Below are 13,674 nucleotides of genomic sequence, written 5' to 3' on the forward strand. Positions count from 1 at the left end.
CCCACAAATGCTTAGTGTACAAACTAAGGAAGATAGGCATGGACCATAAGGTGAGTACCTGGATAGAGAACTGGCTCCAGGGGAGAGTCCAGAGGGTTGTGATTAATGGGGAGTACTCGGATTGGGCGGGTGTGGAAAGTGGGGTCCCCCAGGGTTCTGTCCTGGGACCAATCCTGTTTAATTTATTCATAAATGATCTAGAGGAGGGGATATCTAGTACAATCTCAGTATTTGCAGATGATACTAAACTAGGCATGCCAATATCTTCTATGCAGGATGTGGAAACCTTACAAGCGGATCTGAACAAAATAATGGGGTGGGCAACTACATGGCAGATGAGGTTTAATGTTGAAAAATGTAAAGTAATGCACTTGGGGGCCAGAAACCAGAAAGCAAGCTACTCACTAGGGGGGGAACCTCTGGGTGAGTCTAGGAGGAAAAAGGACCTGGGGGTACTGGTAGACAACAGGCTTGGCAGTGGCATGCAATGCCAAGCCACTGCAAGCAAAGCCAACAGAATACTGGGATGCATAAAAAAGGGGATTCACTCCAGAAATAAAGAGATTATTCTCCCGCTCTACAAGACTCTGGTCCGGCCACATCTGGAGTATGCTGTCCAGTTCTGGGCACCGGTCCTCAGGAAGGATGTGCTGGAACTGGAAAGAGTCCAGAGAAGGGCAACAAAAATAATTAGGGGAATGGAGGACATCAGCTATGAGGAAAGACTACAAGCACTGAACTTATTCTCTCTGGAGAAGAGACGATTGAGGGGGGATATGATATCAATGTACAAATACTGTACTGGCGACCCTAGCATAAGGAACAAACTATTCAGAGAAAGGAGATACAATAAGACACGTGGCCACTCACTAAAACTAGAGGAAAAGCGGTTTAACCTTAAAGTGCGTAAGGGATTCTTCACTGTAAGTGCGGTAAGGATGTGGAATTCTCTTCCACAAGCAGTCGTATCAGCAGGGAGCATTGATAGTTTCAAAAAACTATTAGATGGGCACCTTAAAGACCACAACATACAGGGGTATACAATCTACGGTTAACAGCAAACACACACACACACATCATAGGTTGAACTGGATTGACGGATGTCTTTTTTCAACCTCACTAACTATGTAACTAAGTACATACATTTGACAGTAGAACTCAGACTGGGAGGGGAAGAGTCAGCAACAGGAGCCAATAGGGGCATGCTGATAGAACACATGCTGACGTGGAACATGCTGACAGGAGGAGTGATTAAAATGTACAAAAGAATAAGCTCATTCATTGGTTTTCTTCTCAGTTCAAAGGCTGGAGGTAGGTAGGTGACTGGCCAAAATTAAAGTGGTTGTAAAAGCTAAAGGTTTTTCACCTTAATGCGTGAAGGTAAAAAACTTTCTGTGCGCAACAGCCCCCCTAATACATACCTGAGCCCCATCTCGACCAAGTGATGTGCGCGAGAACCTCGGCTCTCCGGGGACTCTCACTCCTCGTAGGCTAGCAGCAGGAGCCATTGGCTCCACTGCTGTCAATCACAGCCAGTGAACCAATGAAGACAGAGGGGGGGTGGATGGACACTCAGAGCAGTAGCTCGGAGGTGAGCATGCTTGGGTGCCCCCACGGCAAGCTGCTTACTCTGGGGGCAGGAGCTACTACACATAGCAGGTAAATATGACATGTTTATCATTTTTCTAAAAAAAGAAAAGAAAAACAACAAGCCTTTAAAATTACTTTAAAGTATAATGTTTTAGGGTTTGGATAGAGTGGAGCGGGATTAGAAGGCTTGTCACTTTTTATTCCTGTCTGCCCCCCCTCTCTATTTGTCCTGCTTACCATTACCATTGAAAGAGAAAGTTAAAGAAAACCCCAAATTTTGGGTTGTCCTCAGAAAAGTAATAAGGGGAAATCTTCCAATGGGGACACTAGTTCTGTGGACCTGGGGGTCCCCAAGGAATTCCAATAATTTGCAAGGATTTCCTCTCACTTCCTGTTTGGCTGTGGGTGAGAAAGTGAAGGGAAATCTCTGCAATGGGACACACATGGCGGGAAAAAAAAAATCTGACAGGAGTTATAAACCTTCCTTGCTCTATCCAAAATCAAAAAAAAAAGTTTTGCCTATAGTTCTACTTTAACCACAGCACTCCAACAGGTCACCAACCAGGCTGTGCTGTGTGGCAGAACTGCATACATTTTAGGACTTGATGGACAGATATTCAAATCCTTTGGCAGGGAAAACACTTCCATATTTGTATTTTTTTTTTTTTTTTGTATAATTAATGTTTATTAAAAATTTTTCAAATAGTAGAAAGTATAAGAATAGCAGCCTGTGGCATTTAAAGAATAGGTACAGTGCCTTCTGAACACTGTAAATTACAGTTTTTACCTGTACAAGAAAGTAAGGAGCAGTGGAATATAATCAATAACAAGCAAGTACATCATTTGTATATTTCCCCCTACATATAATAGAACTGCAGGTACAGAATCACAACATGTTCAAAGCAGAACATACAGTATGCAGGAGGAGGAGGCCTTTCATTCACAGCTCCTTGACTTGATACCTTTCTCTGAGTAAATATGGGTACAAAAAGATCGCAAGAAGACATAATGCCAAACCTGTTATTCTTTACATTTACTAATATGGACCCATCTCTCTCTCTATTTCTGTTCACCCAGTCCAATATTTTTATTGTAAAAAAAAAGGGCATCCTCATTTTGACTGCTGCTGCAGAATGCAGATACTGCTGGCCAGGAATCCTAATCCAGCAATCAGCTTCCCTGCACAGACTCCAACCGGAAAGCCTTACTTTGCGTCCACTCCAGCTTCTCATTTTTAACTGAAGCCCTAATGAAGAGGGAGTTCCTCTGACCCCAAAACACATTGGTTGTCTTTTACCACAACATCAATAAATTATTTGGGACACTTATCTTTTGGCCTGGAGCTCCTTCCACATATGCCCATATTTTTAATGTGGCCTATGTAAATTGAGAAGTTCAAATGGATAAGCCCCTTGCTGCAGTCAGAATCCACTGCCCCCCCCCCCCCAGATTATAACCAGCCAGGGTCTTTTCGAGGGGGACCCAGAATTTGTGAAAAGAGTTGAGGTGTCAATTTAGAATATGCACTAGGGCCATCACCTTGTAATATAGATTTACGTCAAGGAGCCCAAGGTATCCGTCTTCTTTACGTCTAAACAAGATCAAATGGGCCATTCTAGGGTGTTTACCTTGCCAGACAAACGCCCCATATATGTATTCAATCTCTTTGCCTGGATTTCAGTTGTAACAGCAGGATGTTGCAATTTTCTAACTTTTCTATTTATCTTATAAATTCAAAGCTGCTTCACCTGTAAGGTGTTCGCATAAGACATAAGCAGAATGTCCCAAAGGGGAATAGCAAAACTAGCCAGGATGTTTACAGGCAAATGGGAACAAGCAGAGGAATTTCAAAGACAGAAGGTGACAGCTTGAAAATCAGCTGTGGCTTATACGCTGAAGAGTAAGCTTGGGCACCTATGAGTCGTGTGAACCGTCCAACCACATATATGTTTTTTTGAGGCTGTAGAATCTGCCTCCACATCAGGAATCAAGGCACAGTTTGCAGCACTGCCTCTGGCTGATGAACTGGTATTAACCTCGATGAGTCATCCCAGTATCCAGGTTTTCTCCAGTGGGACCGCTGTCAATAAGGAGAAGGAAGATGAGCCCATCCAACCGAGAACGGTAGACAGGAAAAAAAAAACGTAAGGAAAATGAATAAAATAATCACTAGATGTACAAGCCTTAAAAGGGATACTGTTCCAATTGTGTTTCCTATTTTATTTAGTGCCGGGGCTTATCTATATGTAAAATTAAGCAATGTATACATTTGTATTTATTTTTCTCCTTTGCAATTGCTTTCTCTCTAACCCTATGCTGGAGTTATCAGTTCACTCTAGGAACAGATTTTTTATTTTTTCCAGTTTTAGAATAAACAGTTATCTCAATATAGTAATGAACACATAATCTGAATCTTCTAAGGCACATCAAGGTGCCAAAGGCTGTGTGCCTACAGACTCCAGGGGTGACAGTCCAGCACTGGTTTATCACCCTATTTATGGACATATGGAATATGGAATTAAGCATTGTCACCATTGTTTATAAAACATAGCCACACTTTATATCTAATGCTAATCGAATGCTAATATCTTTATATCTAATGCTTGTTTCTTTGCAGTCACTTGCTTCCTTTACAGGGACATTTTTTTTTAAATATCTCTTAACTAAATTTTCTTTGCTATGGTAGCTCCTATTACTAGTATCTCTATGGAGCCACCACACTGTGCATGCTTCCTACCCATGAACTACACCACTGCATGTGCAGGTGGTACAGAGAAGCTGGCGATGAAAAGGGGATGTGATCTGTCCACTTTCTATTAATAGACAGCAACCACAAGTAAAAGATTAACATAAAATCGCGAATGCGAAAAACTAAGGTGCACCCGAGGGAATCATAGGACACAAGGCATTCCCTTGTTGGACAAAGTGGAGACTGTGACATCATGGTCCCTCCTCTCCACCTCATCTAATCAGAGAATGTTGTGTATTCCTGTGGTCAGTGTACAGTGGAGCAAATATTTGAAGAACCTGAGCAAAACCCAGAAGACTGCACTTATCACTACAGTTGCACCAAATAGTACAGTGATTTACCCAGTGATCCATTAGGTATGAGTAATGCATAAGTACATTGTGCCAAGCTGTACCAGTGTAAGTATGCAATACAAATAATCCCTGGAGTTCAGCTTTTTGGGCAAATCTGACAAAAAAGAAAAAGAAAAAAAAACAACCCCCTCTTCTCCTCTCCTCCCCTCTAGAATATGAACTGTAAATGATTTACACCTTCACCTGCAACATTTGGAATTAGAGCAACCACATTCATAAACATCCCCCATTGTGTCCAAAATAAGCAAAACAAAAAAATATTGCCATATTAAATTTATAATTAAAGAGGAATTGCCGCCTGCTTACATAATTTGTAATAAAAACATGCTTGCCATTCTGAAGCTTCCCTCCAACAACTTTGCATATTATTTTATATGTATTGTGATTCTGTACTTGCCAAATATGCTACAGAAATCTCCCTCCACCAAGTCTGGCTGCAGCCATTTTAACTGTGGGCTGCTGAAGCTGCTGACTGTTCACTTCCTGGATTTACACAGGCACACAGACACACACACACACACACACATATACACATATACACACACACATATATATATATATATATATATATATACACAGACATATGACCATACCGCCAACCATCCCGGATGTGCCGGGACCATCCAGGGATTGCAAGTTAATCCTGACATCCCCTAAATCCGGCTGGAGTCCCGGAAACCAGTGACGGAACTGGCTCCTTTTATACCTGCATCTCACACATGCGCACTGTAGCCGATCACCAGGGAACCTTCCCCGCACCTCCCACACTCTATCCTCCTGCAAGGATTCCCAGCATGCCACAGCCTGCCCCTAGAAAAAGATGGCATGAATGCGGGATGGCAAACATTACAGGAAATAGAGAAACTTCAAAACTCGCCCACCTGTTGCTGATTAGAGGCAAGGACTGGAGGTAGGGACTGGCCATTCAACCCAGGCAGTAAAACATAACTCCGGCTCCGCCCATCTGCTGCTGAACAGAGAACAAGGAACGGGGTTTCAGCAGCTTTCCACTGACTAGAAGAGGAGAGGCCTGGGGGTTAGGATGGCCCATCCAACACCCTTTAAGCAGAGGAAATGAGTGAATATGGGAGTGTGTGTGTGTGTATAAGGTTGTATGTGTCTGCATGGGAGTGTGTGTATATGAAAGTGTGTGTATGAGGTTGTATGGGTCTGTATGTGACTGTGTATATATATATATATATATATATGTGTGTGTGTGTGTGTGTGTGTGAGGTTGTATGGGTCTGTATGCGAGTGTGTGCGAGAATGTGTGTTTTTCTGTATGTGTTACACTGCCAGATAATAAATAATGTGAACAATAAAATACAGGTGTAGCGCTAATAACATAAGATGAAAAAACACCAAGTCCACATCCAAACAGAAGGAGACCCCAAAAAAGGTGTTCACTCCAAAATGGACGATCTTCTCAATGGTGAAAAAATATATATAGAGGAGAACCATCACCATGAAAGACCACACAGCCTCTTACCAGATATCTACGATCCTCATTACAGGGATCACAGACAGCAGAAATCTAAACAGTAACAGGTAACAATGACAAAAAGGAATGTCCCAGTGTTCTACTCCAGCAATGAATCTGACGTCCCTCTAACAGATCATCAGTACATGCAGGAATAAGGCAGAACACTCCTTTATAGTGCAGCACAATTAAAGATGTTTATTAACACAGACATGTAGCAAATTACATCACAGCCGGAGATACACAGCGTGTCATGTTTCCTCTGATATCTAGCGTGTGTGTTGGTTTCCAACCAACAAAATGCTCCCCGCTATCTATGAGGATCATAGATATCTGGTAAGAGGCTGTGTGGTCTTTCATGGTGACGGTTCTCCTCTCTATATATTTTTTCACCATTGAGAAGATCGTCCATTTTGGAGTGAACACCTTTATTGGGGTCTCCTTCTGTTTGGATGTGGACTTGGTGTTTTTTCATCTCATGTTATTAGCGCTTCACCTGTATTTTATTGTTCTTATTCGATCTGTCTTGTTATTCAGGATCACGTGTTGGCTGCTTTTCACTACAGTAAGGACATTGATGTAGTTGGAACTAAGCGCAGCAAACTTTCTATAATAAATAATGTGAACCCACCACAAATTCAATAAAAAACATACTATATGTGTAACTACCACCATAAACAATAAATAAATATAAAGTACAAAATTCATATGAAGTGAAGTGTAATGTTTCACCCAGTACCGCACTTGGTTGTTCTTTCATCATCTACAAATTCTCATGAACTTCTTCAATCACCTATTTATTGATGTTTTAAAATTTTATGAACTTTCCAAATCACTTATTTATGGATTTATTTATTACATTTTACTTTATATGAATGTTGTATTTTATATTTATTTGTTGCTTATGGTGGTAGTTATATTATTTATGCATTTGACCACACTCCGCTATTTGCCCCTCCCTGTACAACACACAGCAGAGTGGACTGAAGCTGCCTCCTCCTCCTCGGCACTGACATTCTCATGTACACAGAGAGGAGGAGGAGCCAGGGAGGAGGGACTATGCTCTGCATGAGCTGCGCTGATGAGTTTATTATGGATGGTGACTTCCAGAGGAGGGGGGGCACAGTGATCAGGAAAGGGGGTAGAGAGGGGCAGATAACAGCGGTGTACACTTGGAGGAGTGATTTGGCAGGGCCGGTGGTAAGAGGATATGTGCTGTGAGGGAGCTTTTGGAGGGGAGAGGATTTGTGCTAGAAGGGAGGGTTGGATTTGAAATCCCCCCACCTTCTAGCAAAAATATTTTCCCCTCCTAAAGAGCCCCCCCCCTCACATTTCTCCCCACCCCACACTTTCTAGCACAAGTCCACTCCCCTCCCAAAACACCATAGCATATATCTGTCCACCCCACCCCACTTTTTAGCACAAGTTCTCTCCCCTCCCAAAACACCCGACCAGGACATATATGACCCCCATATCCCACCTCCAAACACAAGTCCTTTCCCCTCCCAGATCCCCCCAGCACATATCTACTCCCCCCCCCTCCATCCTACCTTCTAGCACAAGTCCTATCTCTTCCCAAAGCGCCCCCCAGTACATATCCAAAGCCTGAGTTTTGTTTGACATGCCATTTAAGCCCCTCCCACTGTAAAGTTCCTATTTTGTGCCACAATTTGCCCTCAATTGTCCCTCATTCTCAAGTTTGAATGTTGGGACTAATGACTAATCCCTACCTCCCTTGGTGGCAAACTCTCACAATGGAGAGAGAGCTGTGCATGATGTCATTAGCCTAGGCTAATGACCAGACAAGAAAGAGAAAGTGGGCTGTATAAAGGCTCATACATACTTGACGAAAATCTGACGAAATATCCTCTGATTTTTCTCTCTCATGCTCAGCGGTCATAACCGTTTTTAGTTGACAGTGCATAATGTTCACGAAATTTCTCATCCGATTTTTTTTTTTGGGACATTTGTTCCTAGATTCCGGGTCGTTGGCAACTTTAGATAATGCGCGGTCTTTCGTATACGATTTTTCGCGGATGTACTGCATACACATTAAAAGAAAATTGGTCGTCTGGGGACGGACGATAAAAAATTTGGTGTTTGTCCCTCTTTTTTTTGTTGAAAATGTCGGCATCGGCTGCTGAAAGTTGTGTACACACTAGTCGAAAATTGTACGATTTTACCTCGGACGGGAATTTTCAGCAGATTTTCTACTAGTGTGTACCTCACTTTACTGGCAGAAAAAAAGTTTTCTATCCAAACTTAAAACAACAAGGGCAGAAGATTTAATAGATGTAAAGATGAAAAAATGACTTAAAGATGAGTTCCGCCCCCAGGAAAAAAATTAAAAGTATTAGCTAAAGTAATACTGTAGCTGCTAACTTTTAAATATTAGAACTTACCTGTCCAGGGTTCCCGCGATGTCGGTACCCGAAGCTGATTTTCGTATCGGCTCTCGGGTGCTGCCGCCGCCATTCAGGGTAAGGGAACTCGGCAGTGAAGCCTTTTGGCTTCAGAGCTGGTTCCCTACTGGGAATGCACCGAACTTCCATGGGACAGCGCCGCGGCGCTGTTTCCCAGAAGTGGGGAATGGTACATGTCAAAAACAGGTACCCGTTCCCCCCTCCCCCCTGAAAGGTGCCAAATGTGGCACTAGAGGGGGGGAGGAAGCATATAAGAGGAAGTTCCACTTTTGGGTACTACGCTTTAAGAGCTGCTTTACAAAAAACAGAGTTAGACAAATGTGGGCTAAAGCACAGGATACCAAAATTGCAAAGAATTTACAGTAACAGCCCAAAGAAGATGTAAAAAAGCCAATACATTTAACAAAGTAAATCTAAACAAAACACACATAACATTAAAGCTACCAGCTCTACAAATCTCTTGGGAGTTCCAGAACAATCCCTGTCCTTCATCTCTGCCGATGAGTTATAACTTATGTGTGGGTTTCTTTATAATATGTCTTATTTGGAAATGTCTCCAGTTTTAGTAAATCAACCCCACTGTCTGGCAATATCCTGTTGGATTTTAAACCCATACCAATCAAAAAAGTTTATTTTAAAGGAAGGACCTTAAAGGCATTAACAACTTTCCTACCTGCACTTTGTGTTATTCACCTGCATTAAATGTGCATTAATCATGTGGTTTTTACTGTGCTGTCTGTTACTCTGTATGCACAGCCTATAGTGGAGAAATCTTCACATAAAGGTGTCGGAAATTCCAGTTTGTGGTTTAAGCATGAAGCATGTGGCATGGCACTGCACAGGGTAATGTATGACCTCTGTCTGTAGTCTGAGAACTATATATCCCACAATCCCTCAGTCTCTCAGTCTAGTACTGGTGAAGGTGAGAGCAGTAAATATATCTGACACAGCCACAGGTACAGCATTCACAGATATATACAGAGCTTTCTATTCACCTGGAAGATATTTTTTTAATTACTCTCACATTTGTAGTGCAACACAGAGAGCATGACATGGTATGCAATGGACACTATGGAGTTGATTTACTAAGACTGGAGAGTGCAAAATCTGGTGCAGCTGGTGCAACTGTCATGGTAGCCAATCAGCTTCTAACTTCAGCTCATTCAGTTAAGCTTTGACAAAAAAAAACCTGGAAGGTAATTGGTTTCTATGCAGAACTGCACAACATTTTGCACTCTCCAGTCTTAGTAAATCAACCCTTTAGTCTGGACTCATGTTATTGCATGAGTACCACCACTCAGTCCAGAAAGAGCTAATGCTAACCCTCTGTCAGGACAAGGAGAATAAACTGCAGTGACATCATAAGACTGGCTGGCAAGAAAGCTGTTGGGAAAAATGTATGTATACAGTGTTTAACCACTTCTGGACCTGAAGGATTTGCCCCCTTAATGACCAGGCCATTATTTGCGATTCGGCACGGCGTTACTTTAACTAACAACTGCGCGGTCGTTCGACCCTGTACCCAAATACAATTGACAATAAAATTTCCCCCCCCCCCCCACAAACAGGGCTTTCTTTTGGTGGTATTTGATCACCTCTGCGTTTTTTGGATTATGCGCTATAAACAAAACATTTGGAAAAAAAGCAGTATTTTTCACTTTCTGCTATGTAACATTCCCAATAAAAAAAAATTAAAAATCAAATTTTGACCAGGAACTTGGTGTCAGTGCCGCTTGAGTTCACGCTTTCTGGGCTGCAGAACTTTGTTTGTCTCTGCTCTTTTTGTACCTCTCTAAATGTATACATTATATAAAAGCATAACTAAATGCAAACTCTATTTTTAGTTTTGGGTAGAGTGGGGAGGGATTAAGACACCTTCCAGGTTTTCACTGTTGTCTGGGCCCCTAGTTTGGGTAATTCACCCTCTCTATTTTTCCTGTTTACGTATCACAAAGAGAGAAAGCTAAGGAAAACCCCACATTTTTGGTTGTCACCAGAACATCAATAGAGGTGAAATCTACCACTGGGACAGTAAGGTGACCCTGGTGACACCAAGAGATTCACCCGCTTTAAAGGTTTTTCCTTTCACTTCCTGTTTTGGCTATAAGACAGGAGATGAAGGGAAATCGCCCCAATAGGACACATATGTCAAAACAAACGTGACAGGGCTGCTGTCTTAACTCCCAAGAGCCTGCCCATACACTACGTACATGGAATAGGCCCTTGGGAGATGTATTTTCTGTATTTCTGGGGGGGGGGGGGGCATGCCTGTATTTTTCTGTATTTCTGGGGGGGGGGGGGGGGCATGCCTGTATTAATAGGAAATGACCTAAGGGTACTAACCTACCCCTCCAGCAGCTGCCTATACAATTGTTTTGCAAGCACGGTAATGGAGTAATAAAACCTGTTTTCAGTACAAGAACAAGGTAACAGAAACAGTTAATGCGGGGGGCATCCTCTAGAGATGGAAATTGAGGTTTGGGGGTACATTTGGCTCATGCCTATGAAAATCTTTAAAACAGGCTTCCCCATCACCTAGATCCAGCGCAAGACTGACTTAGATTTGTGTGTAAATTTTGACTTGCTGAACAAGCTGAAATTTACACAGGGCTATGCATGTTCCTGCCACCTGCCAGTGCCTGTGCCTGACAATCAGCTGCACTTTGGGGAAACAGGAATAACATGTGTTCCCCCATTCCTGAAGTTTTAAGTATTTCTTGAGCGGCCTTACCAGCATCTGCAGTGTTCATACTAATGCTTCATGTAGGATCTAACTTTATCAGTCCAGTATACATGTTGTTTACCAGTACCAAGTCCTGATGAAGGGGGACCCTTTTTATGATATAAAAGTCTGAATAACATTGAAACTGAACTTTATAAGGTTCAGTTTGTAGCACTTTCCTCCTTGAACACCCAGTGGTAAAAAACATGTGGCAATAGAAGACTGTAAGCAAGATAAGCGCCAACTTCTTGTGATCGTTCCTGTAAAATGAACAAATAACTTTGCCTTATGGGTAAAATATAGGTTTAGTTTTAACAATGCAGACCTGCAATAAGAAGTCTGTGTCTGAGTCTGAGATATCATCTCCGACTCACCACTATTCCAAAATATATAAAATGACAGTGGTTGACTGAATCCAGCAGCTGAACTGTCATTTTTGGGCGAAACGAACAGACACACAACCCATTTGGAGAAATCGACATACCTTGATTCTTGTGACATTCCCGTTTCACTCTCTGAGCTCTCGTTTTCAGATGAAAAATTGTCTCCCTCATCATTCTGTTCAATGGACTGTTGATTAGCACTGAGTAACTTACAATCCATCCATATCTCCCAAAGCAAGTCTTCTAATTTCTGAACTTTTGCTGTTTTTAAGGTATACTTTTTAATGGTTTTCACTGAAAAACGCGGGTTGACTCTTACAGGTGCTGTACTAGATTTCCGCCGACTGTCACCCTTTTTCTTGGTGGGGAAGGCCTGTACAGAAGCCTTTCTCTGTGTGAGCAGTCCCAAAGATGGTCCACCAACTCCTGACTTGCGTCTGACTTTAGAAGCCGCCATACTCATTCTCCGTTCTGGTTCAGGTGGGTGAGACGTACAAAAATGACGATGAAAAAAGTTCTCCATAGTCGAGAAACGGTACGAAGTGTTAGAAAACTCAAAAACTTCCTGGTCCAGGATTTGTTAAAACAGATAAATAAACCAAAAGACAACTCCTGCTGTCGTTGGTTAGGTAGCTGACCGAAATGGTTTCATAAATGTGTGTTCAAGACCTTTTTTCACTTCAAGAAAAATGTAGGCACCCTCCTGCCGTAAAAAAAAAAAAAAACTCCCTTCACAGTTGCCTTACTAGACAAAATTCTCATTACAAATTCTCTGCTGTGTAATCAGTACAATACACAACTTGTAGTCCTAAAATACTGAACGTGGAGAAAACGCAACTGTTCAGTATAAATAAACAAAATATCAAGCTGTAGAAAAACAGCGATTATACAAGACTCTTTCTGTCAAGTGGACAAGGGGGATTAGATCCTAGCCTTGTAAATGAAAAAAAAAAAGTAATTGCTCTAAGTTTTACTTCTAGCCCCAACGCAGTTTAAAAAAATCCTCAAGTGACCCGTGTTTACTTTACACAGGAAGGAATCAGACTGACCTTTTTGGTTCGTCTCTCTCTCTCTAGGGCTTTAAATGCTATGAATTAGGCAGGTTGTTTCCAAATTTAAACCCAGCTGCACAGTTATTAAGCTTGCCTTGCAATCTGGAAGATGTTCTCACTGTGAAAAATTTGCTAAGAAAGAGGAAGGTCTGTGTTGTAACAATTTGTTTCTTTATAACCTCTCGGAAATGTCAGATTATTGGTGGCAGAGGCTGACAGATTCTGTGACAAGTGTCTCTGTATCATCCACTAATGCTTAGGCTTGTGCCATAAACTAGATTCTCAACCTGAATACCTACTTTTTGCTTACCCTTCTCTTGAAGCTGAACTCTGGGCTGATATATAAGGCACACATTATTTCAGATCTGTATTCATTCATACAGTAAATGTATTTTGTAAATGCAAGTGGAGTAAGTACTTGCCTTTGGTTTTTAGCCAATTTTACTCCCTGTACAGCGGAACTCAAACTGGGAGAAGGAAATACAGTACAAGGGGTCATCCCAGTTGTGTTGCAGCGGGGTGTGCTGATAGGAAGAGAGAGCAGAGTGATAGAATGAAGAGCTCACAGGTTTGCTGCTTCCTCTTTCACTGTAATTGTTATCTCCCTGAAGCAGATAAAATCAGTTCCCCTTGCCTTGCCAGTCAAGGCTGTGTCAGAGAAGTGAAAATATCAGAACTGGATGCAAAGAAATACAGAAAGAAAAAGTAAAACTGATCCCTCATATGTATTCTATCTATCTGTGTATTTAGCAGGCTTCCTGGAGTTCAGCTTTAATCTTTATCAGGTCTGCCAGCTATAGTTCTAGTCACAATTTTGTCTCTCTGCTTACCTAATGTTTATCTAGGCTGAGATCATAACCGGTATGCCAACCAGATATGCAATTTAGACAAGTTCTTGAGAAAAGAACCATGAAATAATTGC

General features: G+C 41.9%; 1 protein-coding gene across 12 annotated transcripts in view; it reads right to left on the reverse strand.

The window, feature by feature from the left end:
• The window catches only part of DGKI (diacylglycerol kinase iota), a 533,441-nt gene that overhangs the window by 287,182 nt on the left and 232,585 nt on the right, over positions 1 to 13,674 (reverse strand). For 3 of the 12 annotated variants that reach the window (XM_082255060.1, XM_082255059.1, XM_082255054.1), the window contains exon 1: positions 11,802 to 13,104. The exons of 6 other annotated variants lie outside the window; for them this stretch is intronic. In XM_082255060.1, coding sequence (XP_082111186.1) covers positions 11,802 to 12,223 — 422 coding nt within the window. In that variant the 5' untranslated portion in view covers positions 12,224 to 13,104. Of the gene's footprint in view, positions 1 to 11,801; positions 13,106 to 13,674 lie in introns of those variants that run through there. 3 more of the 12 variants (XM_082255061.1, XM_082255062.1, XM_082255058.1) reach the window with 2 other exon arrangements.

Source organism: Pelophylax lessonae (assembly GCF_965119305.1).
Source record: "Pelophylax lessonae genome assembly, chromosome: 4".
Lineage (NCBI taxonomy): Eukaryota > Metazoa > Chordata > Amphibia > Anura > Ranidae > Pelophylax > Pelophylax lessonae.